Source organism: Lissotriton vulgaris, chromosome 8 (genome assembly GCF_964263255.1).
Source record: "Lissotriton vulgaris chromosome 8, aLisVul1.2, whole genome shotgun sequence".
Taxonomy (NCBI): domain Eukaryota; kingdom Metazoa; phylum Chordata; class Amphibia; order Caudata; family Salamandridae; genus Lissotriton; species Lissotriton vulgaris.
Window position 1 is genome coordinate 481,508,678 of NC_141696.1, and position 23,944 is coordinate 481,532,621.

Below are 23,944 nucleotides of genomic sequence, written 5' to 3' on the forward strand. Positions count from 1 at the left end.
TAAAATTATTTCACTATTGAAATGGGTTATCTTAATACTGTATTCATAGCAGAGAGACTGTATAGTCATTCATGCTGTTAAGTGTACAGTGAGTAACTGTAAGAAATCTTACTTCCAAGAAGTTCTAGAAATGAACTTTCTGTGTGAAGACTTATAATGATTGATTCCTTAATTATGACATGGTATAGTTTATGCTCTGTACTGTGTTTACGTAATGAGAGTTATTGTTAGTTAATTTTTTTACTCAGAAATGTTGATGTATGTTTAATGTAAAATGTTTCAGGAGAGTCGGCAGGAAGAGGTTTCAAGTTCAACTGATACAACATACCCATTTAAATTAGAAGCACCAAAACCAACCATCTCATTTAAGGAGGAAGAAGATTCCAACACTGAAAGTTTACAAACGTTTCTCGGTGCAAATAATGCGCCTGAGGCTTTGTCGACCAAATTCCAGAATCCAGATTCCACGTTTAGAGGTATGCTGTAGGCTTGATATATGTATGTGTGTGAAATCTCAAATGTTGCAAGACCGAAGACCTACTTTTGACATGCTATGGTGTGAATGTTATTACTTAGCTATTGTCTTCCTAAATTATTTATGAAACATTGACTCTGCCTGTTAAGTTTCTTGTGAATCCACAGTGAACTCCACCTACTCTGTTGTGCTTTTTTTCCTCTCGTGCCAGTACTAATGTCCAGTTTACTATCAAAGCACTGCGTTAATCTTCCTTACACTGTCCCTTAATATGAATATTGTTTGCAGTTGCACTAGGACCAGTTCGTTTTCCACTTCTATTGGTGACAACAGAAGTCAGTTCCATTTGTGGGCCCAGTTGCTCCGCTGCTTTGTGTTTCAGTGCACTGAATGAGTCTGGAGACTTATTCTCTGCCTTTGAGGTCAATAAGCATTCAAGACCAAAGCAATGCACTATCTTGTGTACAGTGCTTGTTAATATAAATATTTCTTAATTTGCATATTGATTACTGTGGAGTTCTTCAGTAAGGTAACTGGTATGCCCTCCACTGAGGCTGTCATATAGGCACTAGATTTCTGTATAGCCTACTGGTTTTGGATGAATTTGTTTAGTCAACCGGAGTAAAAGTGTTTCTTTTTTCAAGTAAGTCAAGATTAGTTAAGGCTTTTAAGCAAACACATGTAGAAAAGAGGGTTAACAAGCTGGAGCCGATCACATTGTAACTGAGCCAACCAAAGAGTCTCCATATAAACACAACCCTTGCATGTCTCAATCATGCACTGGCGAGGGCCCTGTGGGATTGGAGGAGCCTCCCCCAAAGGGTTGCAGATGATTTATTTGGTAAAGACTTAAGTATTTGGTCTTGTGACTAGTGCTTGGTTCCACAATCTCTCATCCAAGAGCAAATCTGAAGACCAGTGTAGTTCAAGGGTTGTTGTCCACGAGTTAAGTCTTTCTGATTGCTACCTTTCTTCTGCGCTAAGAATGTGCCTGGACCAAGATCCAGGTGAGAATGCACCTGTGTCAGACCTTCGAGAAACATACCCTGCCTTCTTGTTGAAGATGGTGCTGTACTGCATCTTTCATGGGGAAAGACCATTTTCCAACCAATCTTAGAGAATGTGAAGGCAAGTGGAAGCCTTTGTTATATTATGCTCCTTCATATCGCCACAGCTGCTGTTGAGGAAATAGTCTAAGCATCCTCCATCTGCTCCTGCATTTAGCCATCCGGGCCTAGGGAAAGAGTTGTTGCTTGTTGCAGACATTAGAGTTGGGTTTCTTCATCCCTGACCACATCAGTGCTACCAGAGGCTTTTCATTGTTTTCAAAGGGTTTGATCATTCCCAACACTTCACTCCTTGATGCGGGGATTCTAATAATAACAGAGAGGGGGGACACCTTGAGTCCACAACAGTTGATATTACCCTTGTAGGAAATTGTGTTCCTGAGTTGTATGCATTTGCAACCCTCATTCACATCACAAAAGGTATCTTGTCTCCAGTTTTCCATGCTGTTGTTGATGGCCAGCACCGATACCAACAAGTCTGTTGGCACTCCTGCCATCAGGATTTCTTTTAACTTGTGAATCTCTAATTACAGCCCCTTCATGCCATAGTCAGTGAGCATTCTGGTGTGCTAACACCAGAAATGCCTGTTGGCCTACTAGAACTAGCCATAGACTAATTAGACTCCATTTAACAGTGCCTGACCACTGGACAGCATACTTGCACGTCAAAAAGGGCCCTTTTACCTGCCAGATTTGAGTGGGTACCTTGTTCTCGGGGTGGGGTTAGGGTAATGCTTTTTTAGTCCAAAGTATTTCAGTTGCATTGTAACCTATTAATGTGCTGTACCCAAAATTACTGCGTTTTTAAATGTGGCAACACAAACATTTGACTTTAAATTACAACTTCTATCATACTACCTTATCCCCATGAGAAAGTCTTGGAATGCTCTGCCTTATTGCCCTGACAGAGAAAAGGAGTACTTGTTTATGCAGTTTTAGGTAGACTAGCCTGGCAACACTCTTTAAGCACAGGACTCCAGTTGTTACATTTGGAACAAAGTAATCTCTGACTGCAGTGGGACACCGAACCAACTCTTCACAGTAACCCAGCAGCAAATTATAGAACGGCGAGAAATGTTGAAAGCCATAGATCAAGGAGTACAACTGCTCAGCTTTAAGTGTGTGTGGAGAATATTTACAAAATGCTTTGCCTCAGTAGGGGTCCACTTGTGCAGATCTGGAAAAGATGCACATTCCTACTTAGACAACTGTTTAATAAGATCACTTTACCGTTGAAGATTAAAGCCACCTGCAACTTCTGCATATTTTTAGACGGTGGTCCCAAACATAGGTCTAGGATGGCTAGATCCATGGCTGATTTTCAGGCTATGCCCATAACTTATATTCAATACAATACATGTGAATGGGCATTGTTTACATAGTCAGAGTAACTTAAAAATCTGGCACAGGTTCAGCCCTTCTTCACTTAGATTGGACAGATTTCCCTCAGACCTTTATGGTAAAGAAGAACAAATCTTCTCTTAATACCTTTCAAAAATTAGTTTCTAATGAAAGGGTTCAGAGTTCAGTAATACAATATATTGTGCTATGTCTGGCCTGGGCAACGTGCTTTGTGCATCTGATAGCTCATTGCTACCTGAAAATATCAGACCTGTTTAATTGCATTTTGACTTGAAATGAAAGCAAGGGTCTGGGCATCGGAAGATCAGGTTAGTCTTAGTTTTGTGGGGACATGGCCGGACGGCAATGATGGCGGATGCACTTTATCTCTGTGCTGATCCTGCCAAACTAAAAGCTTCAGCATTCTACCTTCAAGCAGGTTTAATTTGATGGTGGACTTCCTCCCAGGCTTCCGAGGTGTTCCTCTACCAAAGAGACAGGACAATGACACCATAGAACTGCTGGTGTTGGGGTGATGTTGTAACCTGATCTAGGCCACGGGCGGAACTGGGAGAGGATCTGGCGGAGTGCCTGCGAAAGGCGATTGAAGAGGCGGGTGACCACCAGCAGTGAGCGGAGTTACTCCTTTGGGCCACGAGGACCCTGCCCGAGTGCACCAGGGAAGGTGTGATTTCACTCTGTCTATGTGGAGGAAAGCACAGGTCTTCACATGGACCCCACATAACATTGGGAATACCTGGTTTCATCCCATCTGCCTTTGTGGCCCTCCTTTCAGTGTTGATAGACCAAGGCAAGGAGGCAGACATTGTTTCCCGGCCTCTGGCAGTGCTGTAATGAATCACTTAATCACTTAATCAGTGCTAAAGACCTCACTGCCTTTAACATTGCGTGCAAGGTATTGCCCCAAGGCATGTCCCTTTCTGTTATGGTGAGAGGGCCCTGCTGTAGGGTTGTGTGGAGGCCTTGTGGTGTAAGAGCAGCAAAGATATGTTAAAGAAAATAAAGAGATAGTCCTGTGGGCTGGATCTTTAAGCAGAGAACATGTGCTTTAATTCTTATCTGAAGAGCAACCCTTAACTGCCACGTGGACTCTTCAGCACCAGTTCCTGGAAACTTGCAGTGGGTCGAGGGGAAGTGTTGGGGGCTCTGAATCTTTTCAAATGGCTAGTTTTTTTTATTTTTTATAGTAACTGGGTTGGATCAATCTCATCAAACATTGTCGTGCTTCAATCCCCAGAACCATTTCGTAGATTGATGGTCTAACTGATTCATCCATGGCAAAGTCTTGAAAAATTAAAATTCCCATATATCTTAAAGAAACTGCCCTATAGTATAACCGAACATTTGGCAGCCCCCAGCCTCCCCTAATCCTAGGTTAGGTACACCATTTAAGAGATCTTCTAGCTCTCCGGTAGCCCCAGAGAAATCTAGAGACAATTCTATCTAGTTTGCTAAAAAAAAACCAGAAGGGAATAATAGAGGTATAGTGCGAAACAAGTAAAAAAAATTGGGGAATATCGTCATTTTCAGTACGTTAATGCGACCATACAGGGATAAATGCAAATTATTCAGTCTCTCCAGAGTCCTATTGACAGAATCTAACAAGGGGTCTGTATTAAGCCGTACGATATCCTCCACTTTGGCAGATATTGTTACACCAAGATACGAAGCTTCAGGCGAGATAGTCATGCCATCCAGTCTGCCCTCGGTGGAGTGAATCACCTGAGTTTTCGAAATGTTCAATTTATATCCTGAGGACCAAATTTAAAATTATGATTTCAGTGTTTCAAATCTGGAAACAGTTCAAAAAGAGATTTAACTGTTGCTTAGACCTAAATTACTATACACCTTTTTTAAATAATCTGGTCTTACCTGAAATTTTTAGATGTCTTATCATTCAGAGATGGCACTGTCATTAGTTGTGTCTATTAGGAGATCTATATCTGACGAGGCAATTTGCTCCATATTCTTATTTATAGCAAAAATATAATCTAACAAAAACAGATTTTTTTAAATATCTCCAAATTCGGAGTTTTTTGAAGTCAAAAAACGTATTAAACACTAACATGATGGCAAAAATAGATGTATTAGAAAGCTGCAGTAAAAGAAGTAAAATTGGTTTAATATACCAGATGATGATAAACCGAACCCAGGATAATTTAAATGTATATACAGAGAAATGGCAAAGAAATCTTGGAATCAGGAATGTTGCTTTATCTAGGTGAATTGAGCTGGCTAGTAGGGTATTATTTAATGGATCGCTCAAAAGCCAAACTTTTATGTCCGTTTTTGAATTATACTACACCCCGGCTAAGCTGGCGAAATGGAAAGCTAAAAGTAGAAATAAATGTAGCCGGTGTAACCATTTTGCCGCAGACTCTAACCATATGTTTTTTATTTGTCCCAAATTAATTCAATTTATTAATGATGTACAATGCTTTTTAAATAACATTTTTGGGACATCAACTCCATTATCCGCGGATTTAGTAATATTTGGAATGCAATCGTTCAAATTGGTAGAAAAACAACGGAAGAAGAAGGCCTTCTGTTTATATGCATGTCTGTATTTCGATACTGTAGATGTTGACCCACCAACCTTTCATCATTGGCAGTCCAAATTACTAAGCATTTATCAACTTGAAAAAGCGATTTATAAATTTAAGGGACAGAAACAAAGATCTTTGGTCAAAAACTCTGGGCTCCTATTTGTAATTGGATTTAATTATTTACTTTGTAAATTAATGTTATAGGCCTTTCTGCTCTCCGAATTTTTTGTACTCTCTGCATTTTCTTTCTTAAACTTTTCTTTTCTTCTCTTTTTTGCTCTACCCTTGAAATGATGTTATACCGGAATCGTTTTGTTCTCTCTTCTCTTTTTTATATTCATGTATTTATTATGTACTGCACTATGTATAACTATCCGCAGTCATAAAATCAATAAAAAAAAAAATCAAATGGCTCGAGTCGAGCTGTTTCCTCTCCCGCCGCCAATGCCTTGAAGATTTGAACGCATGGATGAATTGAACCGGGATTTCATCAGGTGGGGCAACCGAGAGCCGGCACAATAATCAACAAAAGGGCCCAGCGTACAACACAGCAATGCAAGATCGACAGATACATAAAGCCCATTCTCACACAGAATGACACACTGTGGAAGGGATAAGGCCCTTACCCACAGGGGGCTAGAGAGCCAGAGCAGAAACCCTACCAAGACCCGGGAAAATAGCACAGCCGCCGTAGCGTGCGTGCAAAAAATGCAATCGTCCCAGGAAATGGCACCTTAGGTCAAGAGGAGAGGCAAGGGGTGCAAAAGGTGCCAAACTGTGGAGAAATGGCGAAAAACACCAACAGCTAATGGGAGGCCTGGTGTACATTTGAATCTACCCCTGAGGGGGCTTGAACGGTATAAAAAGGGATGCTGTGGTCCGGACCACCCCTTTCATCAGGGCAGCCGTGCAGCGATGAGACCCACCCACGCCTAAAAAGGCGTGAGCACTGGAAATGTCACAGGCAGGGCTGAGCTGAAGAGGTGGGGAAAGGAACACAAGGATGATGGAGGAGGCCATACTCGACACAGCAGGGTGGCAGGACTACTTACAATACCAAAGGGAGCTAAGAGGAAAAGACGGGTACCAAAGGGATAGCCCTCCACTCAATACAATTCAATAACAAAAAATCCCTCTACCCTAGACATTAGTTAGCATTCGTCTGTTAGGCATGAGAACATAATGTGCTGGAATAATCTATCAAATAGTTCCAGACTCACCCCCTCTCAATTCTATGGTTGGGTGTGTATTCTCTAATGCCCTACTGTCCATACCAAACCACTGTTTGTAACTACTAGTAGGAAATTCCAGTGTGTATTCAACTCGACATATCCTATGATGTCTGCCCTACTAAGACAGTCCATCCACCCACACTTAAATAGTCAAAACAAAAAATGTGTGGCGGAGAGGGAGGCACCTCACGGGCGGACACCCTCTGGGAACTTGGCAGATGTTACCAATACTATGCCCCTTTCTCATCATTGGTTGCCATTCCTTTTCCAGGAGAAAATGGTGTCAAAACACAAAAAAGTGTAAAACAAGAAGTGTAAAACAAGAGGGTGCTAAACAAGGAGCTCCAGAGATAGCTCCCTGACATGACAAACAATGCAGAGTGAAAGTAAAATCAACAGACACACCAACTATACCACTTTATTACTGACTTAGGTGTGTACTGATGAGTTAAAAAGTCTGGTAGCTTACTGTCGCATACCACTACCTGTAACCAACATGTTTCACTGCCCAATACATTTTATGGCAGATTCATCAGGGTTCACCACTCTGTCACCGAACCAGTGTTGGACATCTTTTAATCCGGAAACTGTCGAGTTGAAAAACACATTTAAAACCAATTAAAACCAATTCTGGACCAGACATCTCTCCACATTTATCAAATCATAAGACGGAAAATTAAGGGGAACATTACCCTCAACCAGCCATGTCCTCTCATACCAGCCGGTCAGGCAATTATCCGCCCTACTGTAGATTGTAGTATCAATCTGCAAGTAATTCAAATGTGGTTAGAGAGAAATTTACCCAACCAAACAGTACCGCTGTAATGCAGTGTACTGATGTTTAAAAACATGCATCAGATGGTCATTACAGATCTGTCCCTCATAAGTTTCATCCAAGTTTCTTATTTCAAAACCCCATGAGAGACGTAACGCACTTCCGGCACGGGTTTTCATGTTAAAAATCATACCGTTTTGTTTCAAGGTATAGTTTCTAACCAGCTAAACAAGAAGCCCAGTTGCGCAAAGAAGTTTCAAATAATGCAGAACAGTTTATGACAAAACCAGTATCTACCAATGTTTGTTTGCACACCAAACACGCGTTCACAACACTGCATTTCGATGTTTGGCAGTAGCCTCTATTCAAAGCTATTTTCAAAGACTCTTTTATCAGCTAGTAACTTGCCACAAAGGTTAAGGCCATATATAACGTCCACTCAATAGTATTTCCTTCTACGCAAGTATAAATCTTTCTCGACGCCCCCCCCACTCCTTACCGTACAGTTATGGTAACGGGACCTTAAATCATCCCAGGAACGCCATAGGACACACGTCCTGCGCCTTTTAAAGTTGCACCAATGTTATTGCTCACGGACGTGGCCGGTCACGTGATCGTCGTACTGATAGAGCTTGCGACCTCCATGCAATAGTGCGGGCGTTATCTTAGAGTGGAGTTGTATTAAGAGACAGCCCACTATCTTATTATTCCAGATCTAGAGCCCCATCTAAACTTATATTCAGAACTGTTAAGATATCGAGTTTAGTTTAACGATGGACATTATTTTTCTAGATGACTATTTTGTAAAAACCACGCACCGTGCAAGAATTTATTTAAATTTTTTTGTTTATTTATAGTGCGCTAATCTCACATCATCCTAACCGTCAGAAACGATATAAGAGTGCCGGGTGGTGTAATACAGGGCGGAACATAGCCCTAAGGAGAGGATCCTCTGTTGACAATATCTACAATGTAAACCCTCCCATATTGACACCACGCCATGTGATTCCCTCAATCTATACAAGCCATTGGATTTCAATCGAATCAGTACCCTATGGCAACAGCACCCATCACTTAACGGGTTAGGCGTTATTCCATTATGTAAGAGTAGCCATTCTATCAAAGATTTAGTGTATTTTATATAACCATATACAATACACCCAAGAACCTAAGAAAAATTGGCGTATCTTCAATGCCATTTCAGATGTAGGGCCGCAGGTGAGGTACACAATTATGGGCCCTACAGCAGTTTAATCTAGGTGGACGGCAAGGGCACCAGTCAGAGAAATATTTATGGGAATGGAAAGACCAAACGGGGAGGTACTACTTAACTCTGCTCCATTCAATAATTTCTTTAGGCCCTGCCTGTCACTTCCCTCTCTAAAAATCCATCTGGCTTCTTTTGTGATTAACACAGACTCAATGTTGTTCGGGTTGCCCTTTACTGTCTCCAGGGCAGTCCATGTGAAGCAATTTTTTTCTTGGTGACAATGTTGAACCAGTTTAGTAGTGAGTTTCCCGGCCTTTATTGTACTGAGATGTTCTTGTATGCTAACCTTTATTTTCCTCGTGGTGAGGTCAATATATTGAAGGCCGCAGCTGCATAGTAATCTATAAACCACATTGGTGGTGTTGCAGTTGCTAAATTGGTTCAAAAACCATTCCTTTCCTGTGGACAACATAACGCTACTGCATTTCTTGGTCAGTGGGCAAACTGAGCACATCCCACACGGATAGTGCCCATTAGGTACGGTTGTAGATTCATTTCTAGGGGGCACCCGGTCCCGGGTGTGGACAAGCCTGTCCTTAAGATTACCCGACCGTTTAAAGGCAAATCTAGGTGGGGGCATAGAAAAATCTTTGTTGCTTAATAGATTCCAATGCTTTCTGATTGACTGCCTGATCTTGGTGGCCATGGGGTCAAATGTCATCACTACTGGTAAGCAATCTTTTCGTTCTTTGCTAGTATGTTCAAGGAGGGCACTGCGTGGGGTGTTAAGTGCCCTCTTCCTAGCGTTCTTGACAACCTTTCGAGGGTAGTTTCGCTGTTCAAGTTTCTTGGTTAGGTCACCAGACTGCTCCACAAACGTATCTGTGGCTGAGCAATTTCTCCGGTATCTGAGAAATTGACCCACCGGAAGGTTATCCAGAAGGGCCCTCGGATGGTATGAATTGTACAAAAGGAGGGAGTTCCTGTCAGTGAGTTTTTGATGGACCCGAGTGCTTAGACCTCCCTCTCCACCTGCCTCTATGTCAAGATCCAGATATGTAGCACTGGTACGGCTATACGAACAGGTGAACTTAATACTTTGATTGTGTGAATTTAGCCAGGTTAAGAACTCCAGCAAAGACTCCTCCGAGCCTGACCATATGCAGAGCACATCGTCTATATATCTCTTCCAGAGACAAATCTGACTCTGGAAGGGGTTGGTATCAGGATAGACAATGTGCTCCTCGAACTGGCCAACATATATACATGCCAGACTGGGGGCCATAGTGGCCCCCATAGAAGTTCCAGAGGTCTGCAGGTATAGTTGGTCTTTGTACATAAAGTAGTTACGGGTAAGGGCCAATTCAACACATTCCATGACAAAAGATTGTGGAACGTCATAGAACCATTCGAGATCCCCAGGGCGTGCGCTGCCGCCACCAGCGTTGCGTCCTGGGGAATACTTGTGTACAGGGACTCGACGTCAATTGTTACCAGCCACTGTACTTCTGGGTTATATGGGACATTCTCCAAGATGTTCAGGACATCAGTGATGTCCTTAACAAAGGACTGCTGGTTAACCACCGCTTCGCGGAGAAAATAATCCGCATATTGAGAGAGGGGCTCCAGAATTGACTGTATCCCCGAAACTATAGGTCTGCCGGGTGGGGGACGGGTTGGTTTATGTAACTTTGGTAAGATATAAAACGCAGGAGTCCTGGGGTATCATTTACAAGAAACTCCGCTTCTTTAACAGAAATCCATTTATTGGTCGTAGCTCTGCTCACCATTTCACGGATGGTCTTCAATAGATCCTGAACAGGATCCCTGTTGAGGGGTCTGTAATTTACACGTACATTTAGTAGGCGTTGTACCTCTGCGTCATAGTCCCGGGCATTCAGGACCACGACCGCACCCCCTTTATCCACTGACTTTATAGTCAGGGATCTGTTCTGCTCTAGTCCCTTGACTGCCTCCCAATCATCGGTGGTCATATTTGTGTATTTGCAATGTTCCTGGGCTTTCACAAAAATTTCAATATCATGGAGGACCTTCTCCTCAAACACTGCCACTTCTGGACCTACTGCTGCCGCAGGAGGACAGAATGTCGAAGTCTTTTTCTTTGTTCGCAAAGAATTTCTTCAATTTAATCTTTCGCATCGTTTCATGGAACTCAATGCGACACTTAAATGCATCATGTCTGGGAGTCGGAACAAAGCCCAATCCCTTGTTGAGAACTTTCTCCTCACTAGATGTTAAGGTATGATCTGACAGGTTAACAACTATACTCTCATTTAGTTCAATGTGCGGCCTCGGCTGCGGGTCACTCTGGGTGAGTAGGTCTGCCATTGGGGTGTTGTATTGCCTCTCCCTCTGCCTCTTCCTGGGGTCCCCTTCCCCTGTTGTGATTGGTTCTCTGACCCTGTCCTAAAAAAGAACGTAACAGAGCGCCCAGATCTTCGTTCTGGCGGTCCTGTTGGCTAAATCTCACCCTATTGCAGGACTACTTACCTTAGGATGCCGTATGGCAGGGTAAGACAGTCAATGGAGGAGCTATGTGAAACACAGCACTCTCAGCCCAGGTCTGCCGGAGGGCAGGACACAACGAACCATCAAAGGTAGGCGTACCGTCCCCCACAGACATACACGCAAGAGAAATGCCAACGCAAAGACTAGTTGATCACAAAATGTTGGATTGATTTATGATTGGCAGGTGGTGACAAGGCAATGAGGCAGAAGTGATTTATAAACTTTCCAATTTGGGGCATCATAAAAATTTCAAACTGATTTATGAAGATCTGTCGCAAATGATTTATGGCCTCGGCTGGGTCATAAAAATGTCACAATGATTTATGGTATGCATATCGAGGATGATTTATGGCCCCTAATAAAATATTGATATGGGGCAGGTGCTGTAAATCAAACTTTAAATAAACTGCTGCCAATATTTCCAACGTACCAAAAAATCTAAGTCTATCATTGTTTGGCAGTAGGCTGCATCCAGGGGTCTAAATCCCCGAATAGGGTATACCCGCCCTCTTGCCATGCTTTGAATGAGAAATTGTCTATCATTTATTTAATCCGCATCTGTATCCAAACCGGGAGTTCTCAGTGGAATGTGGCCTGTTTCAGTACTGTCTTGATGAAAAGTTGCCATATTATCATTGTCTGTTGGACTATGTATGGGACATCTTTTGAGATCCTCGCACTTTCCATTACAAAAATCCAGCAGTTGACCTGATTCCCCCTCCCAGTCATCAACCTCTTTTTCCAGTTTTCTTCCGCATCAGGCCAACGGACTAGGGTACCTGTTTAAGTTCATTCCAAAGTTACCATGCTTATTTATTGCTTCTTGTAATTGGAAGCTTTCAACTTTGGAAATAAAAGGTCATTGCCTCGTGTCTGTTCTCCAAATTTGATATCTTTTCAAAGATTTGTATTAACATTATATTTTGTGCACACTACACCTTGAGAATATGAGGTAGGCCTCAAGAAACAGAGCATAATCCTTTGCAGTTTGCAATCCCTAATCACAGTTGTAATTCTCATGTAAAACCTTTCCCACACGTGCATAACAATTACTCAAACTACAAACCTAACTACAGTGCTCAGCCTAAATTTATTTGAAGCCTTATCCATATACCTAACGATGAACATGACCCAGCCCTGAAAATAAAACATCCCCACACCCAAACTGTAATCTTAACCCAAATTCTTTGCGTACCGCTATACCCTAACCCAATTTTAGTTCTTACTCTTGCCCCAATAGTTTTTCAAAGTATACACTGTACATAACTAACAAAAGTAAAAGAATGTTAAAAAGGTTAATTTTTCCTCATTATTACCCAAGTCAAACAGGTATGTCTTTCAGTTTTCTTAGTTACTTACTGATAATGGGTTTCAACAGCATTGCTGCTTCATTTTCACTTTTGTTGCACATAACCCATTGCACAATGCACTTAATTCAGTCAAATGATTAATATTTGCTTCAGTGTCTCCCAGTGTCACTTCTATTTTTAGGTTTGACGTTCTTGCGCAATTTGTGGGGCGCCATTGTCTTCCCGACATTGCCTTCTTTTACTCCAGAACCACCAACCATTGCCTTGAGACCTTGACAGTCCTATCCTGGAAAGGTCTTTTATTCTCACTGTCTATTGGCTGTTTTTTTCTGTGTTTGCATCCTACTCTGTTGGAATGCATTACAATATTACATCTGAACTCAATCTGTAACACGTGGTAGATGGCTCTGACAAAAGCATCTGAATAATGGATGCTGCAGAAAAAAAGATTGCTTGATTTTCGATTGTATCCATATTCCATATGTTTATGTCCGTGACCGCCCCCAAATAGCATTGGTAGAACAAATATGTTTCATACCATACAGACGTCAACCCTATGGGCTTTGCTAATGCTTGTTCCTCCAGATTTCCAGCAGACCTCTGCATCTAAACTTTAGCCAAGGATTGCGTTCAAAGGGACTTCACCCATCAACAGGGCTCACTTTACAGCAGCCTACTCCTATCGTAGGCTTGTGGAGAAGATAGTTAAGGAAATACATTGCTATCTCCCAAGAATAAAATGATAACTATACTAGTTTTATATATATTGAACCCTGGAAATATCTGCATATAACTACAAAAGACAAACTTTTTTATTTTCAAATGAGTTGATCTAGGGTTGAATATGAGAATGTGAAATTATGTTTTCTATTCACAACCTTTTTGTGATATGTTTTCACGTTAATATTTTTTATTGTTATTTCTAGGTCTGGAAAACTTTGACCAGTATGGATTTAGTTCATCAACTGGTCAGTCATTTGCAGATTTGGCTTCGAGTAATTCTGGGAATTTTGCTTTTGGGAATACAGGTACAATTAAAATGTTTATTTCTGCACAAAAAAACAAAAAATAATATTTTAATTAATATGTACACAGGACTAATAACAAATGTACTTAGTTGTTTTTGATGCCAGTTCATATTCTATTTTATATGATTAGACCAATTTATTCACTGTCAAGCTAATACATTATACAATCTTTCCTTATTGTTGCTTTAAATATTTTAAGGTTTATGGTAACAAACAAGAGAATTCTTTTTTATTGATAAGTTTTTATATTGCGCGAACCTCAGCTCAGCAGGATTTTAAGTGCTGTATGTGACCTAGATTAGAAGTTCAGGGAATACGGTCTAGAGAATCTTGGCTGAAATGACGTATAGTGTAAGAAAAATGTACTCCCGATTGGAATAAAGATGGTTTATATTGTGGCATAAGAAGGATAACAAAGGGTTATATTGTAGTGTGATAAGAATAATTTGATTACAGTGTTTATATAGAACAAAATTGACTTTTATATGAAAGCATGGATCTAATAAAATCAATAGAAAACAACGTCTGTAGAAATTAAACATTGTGTCTAGGATCAAATGGCAAGTAGGTTATATTACTCAACAAAGAAAAGTGAGCACACTCCGTACGGAGCTCCAGAGGCTAGAAAGTAGGTACCCATACACCCTTAACGAATGTGCGACAACAGGGCTCGCCCCCTCAAAGCCTCCATGTTGTAAGAAATTACTGCATGTAAGAAGCTGGCTTTTTATGTAGTGCGCCAAAATGTTACACTATGTAGATTTCCAGATGACCCTTATTAGCTTACGAGGCTTAAATTAATAGTCCCAACTACTCTTTTTTGTGGTACTGTATGTGAGCAGTTTAGGCTTATCAGCATTTGTTGTACATACAGTCAATAAAGGAGAAATGCACTTAAAAAAACTCAAGAGCAATTCTAAACACCAATATCATCGGAATTGGGTAAGTACTTTAGACGTTATCAAATGTTGCAGTAAAAACAGTAGAAAATGGCAGCTGTCCGGTTTGAGGCGTAAGCCTCGAACACTGTACCGTTATCCTATGGGAGAAACATTCACTGCATAGACACACAGACAACTTACAGGACTGTTCTTCTGGACTTAAGGTAAGTAGGTGTCAAGGTCCAAGAAAGCGCCAACAGTTCAAGTTTACCTGCCCTGGGGTGTCTGGGTGCAAAGGTGCTTTCAGCGGTGGTAGCCTTGAACGCTACACGCTGAAGTCCGTAAGGAAAAGTACCTGTTAGAAAAGGCTTCAAGGGGAAACTGGTGGACCAGTCCGGCAGAACCCGGGAGGGGGGACTTGGGAGGTTGGGGGGACTTGGGAGGTTGGGGGGAGGTTGGGGTGTGGCTCAGCTCTTGAGGGTCTCTGGACCACAGTGACACCATTGGTTTACATGAGCCCAGGCTGGTGAGCTTGGGTGCAAAGGAGTTTTGTCCGGCGAGTCGGTGAGTTAAAGGATCTTAGGGTCTCAGGGTTCTCAGTGTTCTTAAAGTGGAGGGAAAAGAAACACAGCAGGGCCACTCTTGGTGTGGAGCTGGCCGCTTTTACTCTTTTAGGGCCTGATGTAGGTAATAGTGAAATACCGAATGTAACCGATTCGGTATTTAGAAATCGGTATTTCAGATGTAGGTAAAAATTCGGGGGAAAAATTCTGAATTCTTAATATTCGTTATTACCGAATGGGTAATTGAGATTCGGTAATAACTAATACCTACCCATTCATTCCTACGGGCTTGGAAGCCCATAGGAATGAATGTGATGACCGAAAAGGTAATACCGGGAGGTATTTCAAGGGTGCCAGGGTGTCCAAAGGACTCCCTGTTGCACCCCTGAAATGTGCATGTGTGCACATGTGGCACACATGCATGCCCTAAGGGCATGGATGTGTGCCACATGGCACATAAAAAAGTGCTTTTTTTTTTAAGGAATTCCGTAACTACCACCAAAATGAAGTTGGTGGTAATTACCGATTCCTGAAGGCCAAAAGCACTCTTTCATGTGCTTTCTACATTGCATTTAAGGAATTACTGATTCCTTAAATGCAACGCTAATTAGGAATCAGTATTAACCACATCGCTGCTTGGGATATTCCTCTGCTGTGCTGTGCATCCTTAAAAATGGGTGTGGTCATGACGAGCTCAAATCGTCATAAGCACACGAGCACTGTGCTGCATGACGAGCTGAGCTCGTCATGAGCATGGAAAGGGTTAAGGAATCTGTATTTACCGATTCTTTAATACTGAATCCTTCCCTACATCACGAATGCCTAAATAACGGTCGGTAACTGTGAAATTTACAGAATTTCACTGTTACCGATTGGTATTTGGGCCACCTACATCGGGCCCTTAGAGTCCTTCAATGTGCAGGTACGTATTAGTGGTAGAGGTGTTCCAACTGAACCTCAGACTCACGGATTCCTACCCCACCTTCAAGAAAAAACTAAAAACCGCACTATTCCCCAAATCAGAATAATCAATATGCTTCCTGGCTACTGCCTTGGTTTTACTGTTATTTCTTTCCAGCGCCGTGATATCCTTGCAGGATGAATGTTGCGCTTTACAAATACACCTAACAATAACAATAACAACAAACAAGCCTTGGTGCTTGCAACTGGCCCTGGTACTTTGGGTATTGGTGCAGGGCAGCTCCTGCAGTTCCTGACGTCTCCAAACTTGGCTGGGAGACTGATCCGACCTCCTGGAGCATGAATACCTTTTGCTGGGGTGCTGCTCCCTCGGTGGGCCTAGGGTCAACAGACCTGTGTACTGAGCAGCTGCATTTGTTGCCTGCAGGTGCAAGGGAGTGGCTCCTTCCACACCAGGGAAGATGCTGTGGGATTGAGGAAGTGCTGGGAAGCCCTCCAAGGGTTTGGGGAGGGTGTTCCGCTTCTGGACGAGTCAGGGTCGGTGATTGTCAGGATAGCAGCAGCCAGGCAGGCTTTTGCTCGAAGCTAGATGCTGGTCCACATTTCTCACTTCCTCAGCTCTTCTTTGTCCTTCATCTTCTTTAGGCAGACAAAGCTAAGTTCCTTGGTGCCAGGAGGCCACCTAAACACTAAATTTAGAGATGTTAAGGAGAGTGAAGGGTAGTAGCAATGGGGCTACTTACCCCTGGGGTCACTACACCTTTTATGTGACCACTTCCTCTGGGGAGTGGGCATAACCCTGTCCCAGAGTGAGTTCGTAATTCCACCAAAAACAAGGTGGTGGAATCCTTCTTTTTAATGGAGCACATCCGGTTGCGCACCTCAGGGGTGTCACAAGCCTGGTGGTGCACCACACCTACTTCCATAGCTGTTTTCACATCTGTCCTGATGCCAAATGGGCCTCAGGACGGGGTGAACAAAAGTAGCGTTATTCCAGTCGGGAATGACGTCCTCACATGCACACTGAAAGAATTTCCTTGGTAACTTTGTATTTTTCAAAAGAAAGTTTTATTGAAGCTTTTGTTTCAGTATTAATCTCATTTTTTTCATGATATTCATATTCGTCAAACGTTTTTAACACATGGCCCAATGCATTTCGGGCGATCTGCCCTTCCTCAGGGGCATTAGTAAAGTTGTAGAAAAAATAAACACGACTGTAATATATTCTTATGTGTGAACACAATGTTGCAAATAAAGAAACAATTACTTTGTTTGGAGACCTAGTATCCATATTGGTCATGCTGTGCAGCTTGATATTTATCAGATCAATAAATGAATACTAAACGATAAACAATACACAATGTATGTCAATACCCATAACATTGTATTGACAGAATCCTCGCACTCTATTTGTGTAGAATTTTAGATGCTAGTAAGTTAGATGTGTGTTGGTGCTGAATGAGATCTCCCTTCTGGGTTGTGGGAGCCAAGTAACAAATTACGATAGCGCTATTCCTGCAGGGAACGACGTCCTCATTGAGCACTCAAAAATGATATTCCTTAATGTTCAATTCCTTTCAATAAAGTTTTATTCAAAAGTTTCGTTTGTCAGTAAATCATACATTCTTCAACGTTATAATCATCTTTGCAAATCGAGATCGAACGCCCAATGCATTTCGGGCAATGTGCCCTTCTTCAGGGGCATAGTATTCTGTTGAGGACAAAGCACAACTGTAATACGATCATTAAAGCAAGTGTGTACAAAACAAGCTGTTTTTAAATCATTTGAAATCAAGTCTCTCACTTAGAGTACCTTATATCCCTTCCTGGTGCAATATGTACAATTCAAACACAATCTTTGTGGACCCATGAAAAAAGGTATTTTTAAACATCAGAGTTGGCGGGAAGAACATGTTAGTAAATAAACCAGTCATGTGGCACGGTCCACCTTAAGTCCATTGTTGTGTGTTATTTGTGTAAAACAAGCGGTATGTTAATTTTAATACCTGGATTGCCGCATCAATTAATGAAGTTTCAAGAATAGTCGGAAAAACAACATGTAAATAACCTGCAATACATACGTAACCACCGATCAGAGCTACAATGGTTAAAACATAACAAAGTCTTAAATTCCGGTTAAGAAACTTACGTACCGGTATCAAAAACCAGCTTGTGGAATATTTTTAAAGATTGGTCAAGTCGTTTTCCTAAAACACAAAGTAAGGCGGAGAGTTGGGTTGCGGTATATGAACGGCTATGGAACACACACCTAGCGTGTTGCTAGTCTTAGAAAATCTTACCGTAAAGTTAACGGATTTCAGAAGTGAAGGTACCGGTGTCCGAAAAGATTCCGAACAACGTTTGAAGACGCGGGTGAAGAAACACGCGGAACTGCCTTATTTAACCCGGAAGTTCCTGTCAACAAGCAAAGTCTTGTGCGTCATAAACATAAACAACGGACAGTTTCGTGGGAAAAAAGTATACCATCCCAAAATGGCGGAACTCAATTCGTGCAAAGTGTGGCGAAAATAAGGAGCCACATGTATATCAAAACTGTATAGTGGTTAATAAAAGTATTGATGACACGGGTCGATCTAAGTCGGATAAATTGTACTGGAAGAGTATAAACGCAATTATCTACCCTCAAAGACAATAGCCAATACGTCGTAAAAGTGTGTAAGAACTGTCAGAGTTTTTATGGAAGCACAACCTCAAAGTACAAAAAGTAAATATATACATTGGTGTTAACATGTATCATCTTTCTTAAATGAAGCAATTTAAATCCATACGATCATTAAGACCTTTCGGTTGACATGTGTTCAAATAAGATATCCAAAACACTTCTCTCCGCAAGAGGTGTTGTGAATTGTCTCGTCCTGGTACTACTGGAACTGTTTCCAAAATCAAAAAACGAAGCTGGCTTGGAGTGTGATTATTGTTGTTAAAGTGGCTTGCCAGTGGTGATTTGAGGTTTTTAGTTCGAATGCTGCTCTTGTGTTCAATTATGCGTGTCTTAATTTTTCGCTCAGTTTTTCCGACATATGCCAGACCACAAGGGCATTTGATGAGATATAAGACATTCCGACTGTCGCATGTTGCAGTTACACGTAAAGGGATGGTGGTGCTTTTACTCGAATGTTTCATTTCCTTTCCCTTGATTATGGCATTACAATTTCCACAATTTAGACAGGGAATTGTCCCCTTGAACGAATCTTGTCTTTCTGGTGTTTTTCTGTTCAAAATTTCTTTTATGTTTCGTGACCTTTGGTAAGCAAACCTCGGGGAATGTAGAAAAATGTTATTGAAATCATTCTCCATTGATAATAGAGGCCAGTTTCTCAATATTATTCGCTTGATTTTAGAGCTTTCGGTTGAATATTTCGAAACAAACACCATTCTGTCTTGGGTAGTTGATTTCGGTTGTGATTGTAATAGGACCCGTCGGTCTGTTTTATTCATTTTTAATGTTGCTTCCTCTAGAATGTCTCGAGGGTACCCTCGCTCACTGAATTTATCAATACATGTTTTCATACTCAAATTTAAAGATTCATCAGTGGAAGAAATCCGTTTTATTCTTAATAGTTGAGAATACGGCAAGTGTCTCTTGAGTGAGGGTTGGTGAAAGCTGTGGAAGTGCAACAAATTGTTGCGATCTGTGGCTTTTGTAAAAACACTGGTATCCAATTTTCCATCGTTTTTAGTGATTTGTACATCCAAAAATGATATTTGTCTGTTTTGTATGTTGTGTGTATATTTTATTCGATCATTCACCTGATTTAGACCTTCTATTGCTTGCAACAGTTCAGGTTGTGTGCCTTTCCAAAGGATAAATATATTGTCAATATATCTCCTGTAAAGTACAAGGTTCTCTATCCAGCACTCCTTATTCAAGATGTTATCCAGCTCAAACCGGTACATAAACAAATTTGCATATGCCGGTGCGGCACAATTGCCCATAGATGTTGCAGAGCTTTGAATAAAATATTGGTCTTGCCACGTGAAATAACTGTGGTATAGTATAAAGTTCAGTAGTTCCATAATGAATACTTTCAATCCTTCTTCCATGTCTGATGTCATTAAGAATGACGCCGTAGCATTCAATCCCAGATAATGGGAGATTGACGTGTATAAAGCTTGTACATCAATTGTGCATAAAAACATGTCATTAGTGAACTCTGACTTGTGGTTTTCCAAGATGGTAAGAAAGTGCGTGGTGTCCTTTATGTAAGTTGTCATAGATTGTACTAATGGTTGCAAGTGTTTGTCAATATAACGTCCAATGGGTTCATGAATAGAGTTTATTGTGGAAACAATGGGCCTGCATGGTGGGTGCGTTGGGTGTTTATGCACCTTGGGTAACATATATAAGTAAGGTATGGATGGATTGATTTTGATGAGATATTGTTTCTCTTTCTGTCCAATAACCCCCAGTTCTACAGTTTTATCAATGAGATTTGCCAGTATTTCCATGAATTGTTTGGTAGGATTTTGATCCACTTTGTAGTAGGTATTACTGTCATTTACATGTTCATTAATTCGCTCTTTGTAAAATTCAACATCCATGATCACAAGGGCGGATAGTAATTTCAGAATTGTTAGCCAAATTCTTGAGAATGTTTTGCTCGGTTTTCGATGAGTTATTAATCTTGGATTTGACATGTTTGTAAACTTTTTCACTTTCTTTATGGATTATTTTTTCAAAGGCGTCAAGCACCTTATGGCTTACCGGAGGAATGTATTTGCTTTAACTCCTGAGACCCATGAGCGTATCTTTAGGTGGTTCTTCAGTAATTGGGATAACGTTTGAAAAGAAATGTTGTAACCGTAATACCCTCATAAATTTGTGTATGCAGATTTGTGTGTCTAATAAGTTGGAATGGAAAGTAGACACAAAGGAAGTTCCTTTTTGTAATACGTTCATTTCCGCATGTGAAAGTGTTTTACTTGATAGGTTGATCACTAGGGTTTTTGACTCCTGGTGTTTTTGGCTATGGCATCCTCTGTTATTGGGCCTTTTGCCCCTCCTGGTTCGTCTGATGGTTTCTGGCCTCTCTCTAAAAAAACATTCCCAGTATTTTCACTCCCACCACATGTGGTTGGTTTCTTCTGAGATGGTGTAGTGGTAGTTGTTGGTTTAGGTCGTGGGGGCTGTTTTCTATATTGTGAGTCATCAGATGATGAAGTTTCGTCAGATGGTCTTCCCGAACTCGGTTTTTGCTGCCTTCTTCTGGCGTATATATTCGCCCAACTATAAACTTCTCCTAGCTTGTAATCAAGCGTGTCCCTTTTGAATTTCCTAATTTTACGGTCATTAATGTCTTTGGTATATGATTCCAGTTGTTTGTTAATATCATTTAACATTTCTTCCATTTCCTCCTTATTTAACATTCCATTAAGTTCTTCCTTATTAGATCTTTAATGAGTTGGTCCAATTCCTCAATAATTAAAAGAATCAGATCAAGTGAACATTTGTTGAGTATAGCTTGCCATCGTTGTGTGAATTTTGGATTATTTTTACAAAGTGTTGACTTGAGCGAGATACGGAACCCTCGAGGGATTCTTTGTACTTTGTGATACTTTATGAGAGTACTTGCATGTAATTTTTGATTAACTATTTTCTTAGATAATGTTACTTTGTTTGGACCCTGTTGATGGTAATGATGTTTCGCTTTCTTGAATCAGAGAGTAAATACGTTGTGTGTCCTCCTCTGAGAATCTGAGAGTATCTGCTTTTTCATTTGTCATCAGTAAAAGTAACATGTTGCTGGTAAATTGTGTTTCTTGTTCCTCAATGATAGTTGGAAACCCATTGGCAAATACATCGACAGGCACTTACAACCAATAGTACAATCAATGAGTACGTATATTAAGGACACCACCAACTTTCTAACTATCATTGAGGAACAAGAAACACAATTTACCAGCAACATGTTACTTTGTACCATTGATGTACAATCATTATATACTTCAATTCCTCACAACTTGGGATTAGACTCCACAGCTTCATTTCTTATGATATCCGACATGGAAGAAGGACTGAAAGTCTTTATAATGGAACTCTTGAACTTCACGTTATATCATAGGGAAAGATGCATATTGCATACAAAGCTCAGGTACTTCTATGGGCAATTGTGCCGCACCTGCCTATGCGAACCTGTTCATGTATCGATTTGAACTCGACAATATCCTCAGCCATGAACAATGGGCGAAAAACCTAACAACCTACAAGAGATATATCGATGATATATTTATTTTGTGGAAGGGAACACAGATGGAACTGGAACAAGCAATGGAAAATTTAAACCAGGTGAATGACCGGATTAAATTCACACACAACATTCAAACAGACCAACTATCATTTTTGGATGTACTAATTCAGAAAAAACAAAACAAATTAGAGACCAGTGTTTTTACTAAAAGCACAGATAGAAATAACTTGTTACACTTCACGAGTTTTCATCAACCCTCCCTAAAAAGACACCTACCTTACTCACAATTATTAAGAATGAAGAGGATCTCCTCCACAGAAGAATCATTGAAAACAAGCACCCAAACTTGCATCGAGAAATTTCAGGAGCGAGGGTACCCAACAGGAATCCTAGAGGAAGCCAAGTCTAAAATGATGAAAATCAACAGACGCTCACTATTACAATGTCAACCCAAAGAATCCAAGGAAGAAAGGTCGGTATTTGTTTCCAAATATTCAACAGAAAGCTTGAAAATCAAGAGCATTATATTGAAAAATTGGTCGCTATTGTCGTTGGAAGAAGATTTTAATAACATTTTCCAACACTCTCCTAGATTTGCTTATCAAAGATCTTTAAACATCAAGGAAATGTTGAATCGAAAAATGCAAACCGACACCGGAAAACATAAAGGCACTCTACCCTGCCACAACTGTGGAAATTGTAACGCCATAATAAAAGGAAACCAAATTAAACATCCAAGTCAAGGTGTCACCATCAAATTACGTGTTACTACAACCTGTGACAGTCGAAATGTAATTTACCTAATCAAATGCCCGTGTGGCTTAGCTTATGTTGGGAAAACTGAGCGGAAAATAAAGACTCGAATCATCGAGCACAAGAGTAACATTCGTACCAAAAATGTTAAATCTCCTCTGGCATCACATTTCAACAATCACAATCATTCTCCTAGCCAAGTACGATTTCTTGTCTTGGAAACTGTGCCTATTTTACCAGGAAGAGATAACACCCAACACCTACTACGTAGAGAAGTTTTCTGGATTACCCATCTGAATACCGCACAACCAAAAGGTCTCAATGACCGTATTGACCTTAATTGCTTTCTATAAACCATGCGAAATAGACTATTCTTCGCTTACAGTGGATCTAATGACTTGTAAATGATGACACCATTGAATAACAGTTGTACTTCTGCACAATTCATTCATACATTTTTGTAATTGAAAAACAGTTGTGTTTTCGCATTATCATGTTACTGAACCTGATTGATGGTATAATGTAGGATTAATTATGAATTTTGTGTTGATTAGATCTTGGATTGACTATTAGTATTCTGACATATAATATTTTTACAATTCGTTTATCATCTTCTGATATGTGATTTCCCGCATATCCCGCTATTCGTACACCATTTTCATCTTTTATTTTATAATAAAAACACACGATGTGTTTGTTTACTTTTATCTCTAACCCCGTACGCCAAACACGATTGTTAGTATTTTTTCCGTTGTATTTTTTCCGTCTCTATTCAATTCCGGAGCACTTCCGGGGTCAGAGTGTTCATACCCGGCGCCCGCGAAAAAACCTCGTATCTCCATTTCCCGCTACGGGTTAGCGTGGAACAAGCCGTCCGAATTAGGTGAGTGGGGCTCCACTGTATCACAACGTTTAACTGGGACGCATTGTTTGCCATATGTAGTTCTTACGAAAATATTGAATCACACCGGGGTTCCTCTTTTTCCTAGCACGCGGTTCGTGAACCCTGCTGACATCGCGTATAATTTCTGACCCACATGTTGACCTATGACAGGCGCTTGAAATAATTCAGGTACGATTTAA

The 23,944-nt window shown here is 40.8% G+C and overlaps 1 protein-coding gene across 1 annotated transcript in view; it reads left to right on the forward strand.

Annotated features, from left to right (window-relative positions):
* Positions 1 to 23,944, forward strand: part of LOC147697214 (E3 SUMO-protein ligase RanBP2-like) — a 485,030-nt gene that overhangs the window by 378,810 nt on the left and 82,276 nt on the right. Inside the window, exons 24-25 of the mRNA XM_086934287.1 lie at positions 284 to 476; positions 13,433 to 13,534. Of these exons, the coding sequence (XP_086790413.1) occupies positions 284 to 476; positions 13,433 to 13,534 (295 nt within the window). The remainder of the gene's footprint in view (positions 1 to 283; positions 477 to 13,432; positions 13,535 to 23,944) is intronic.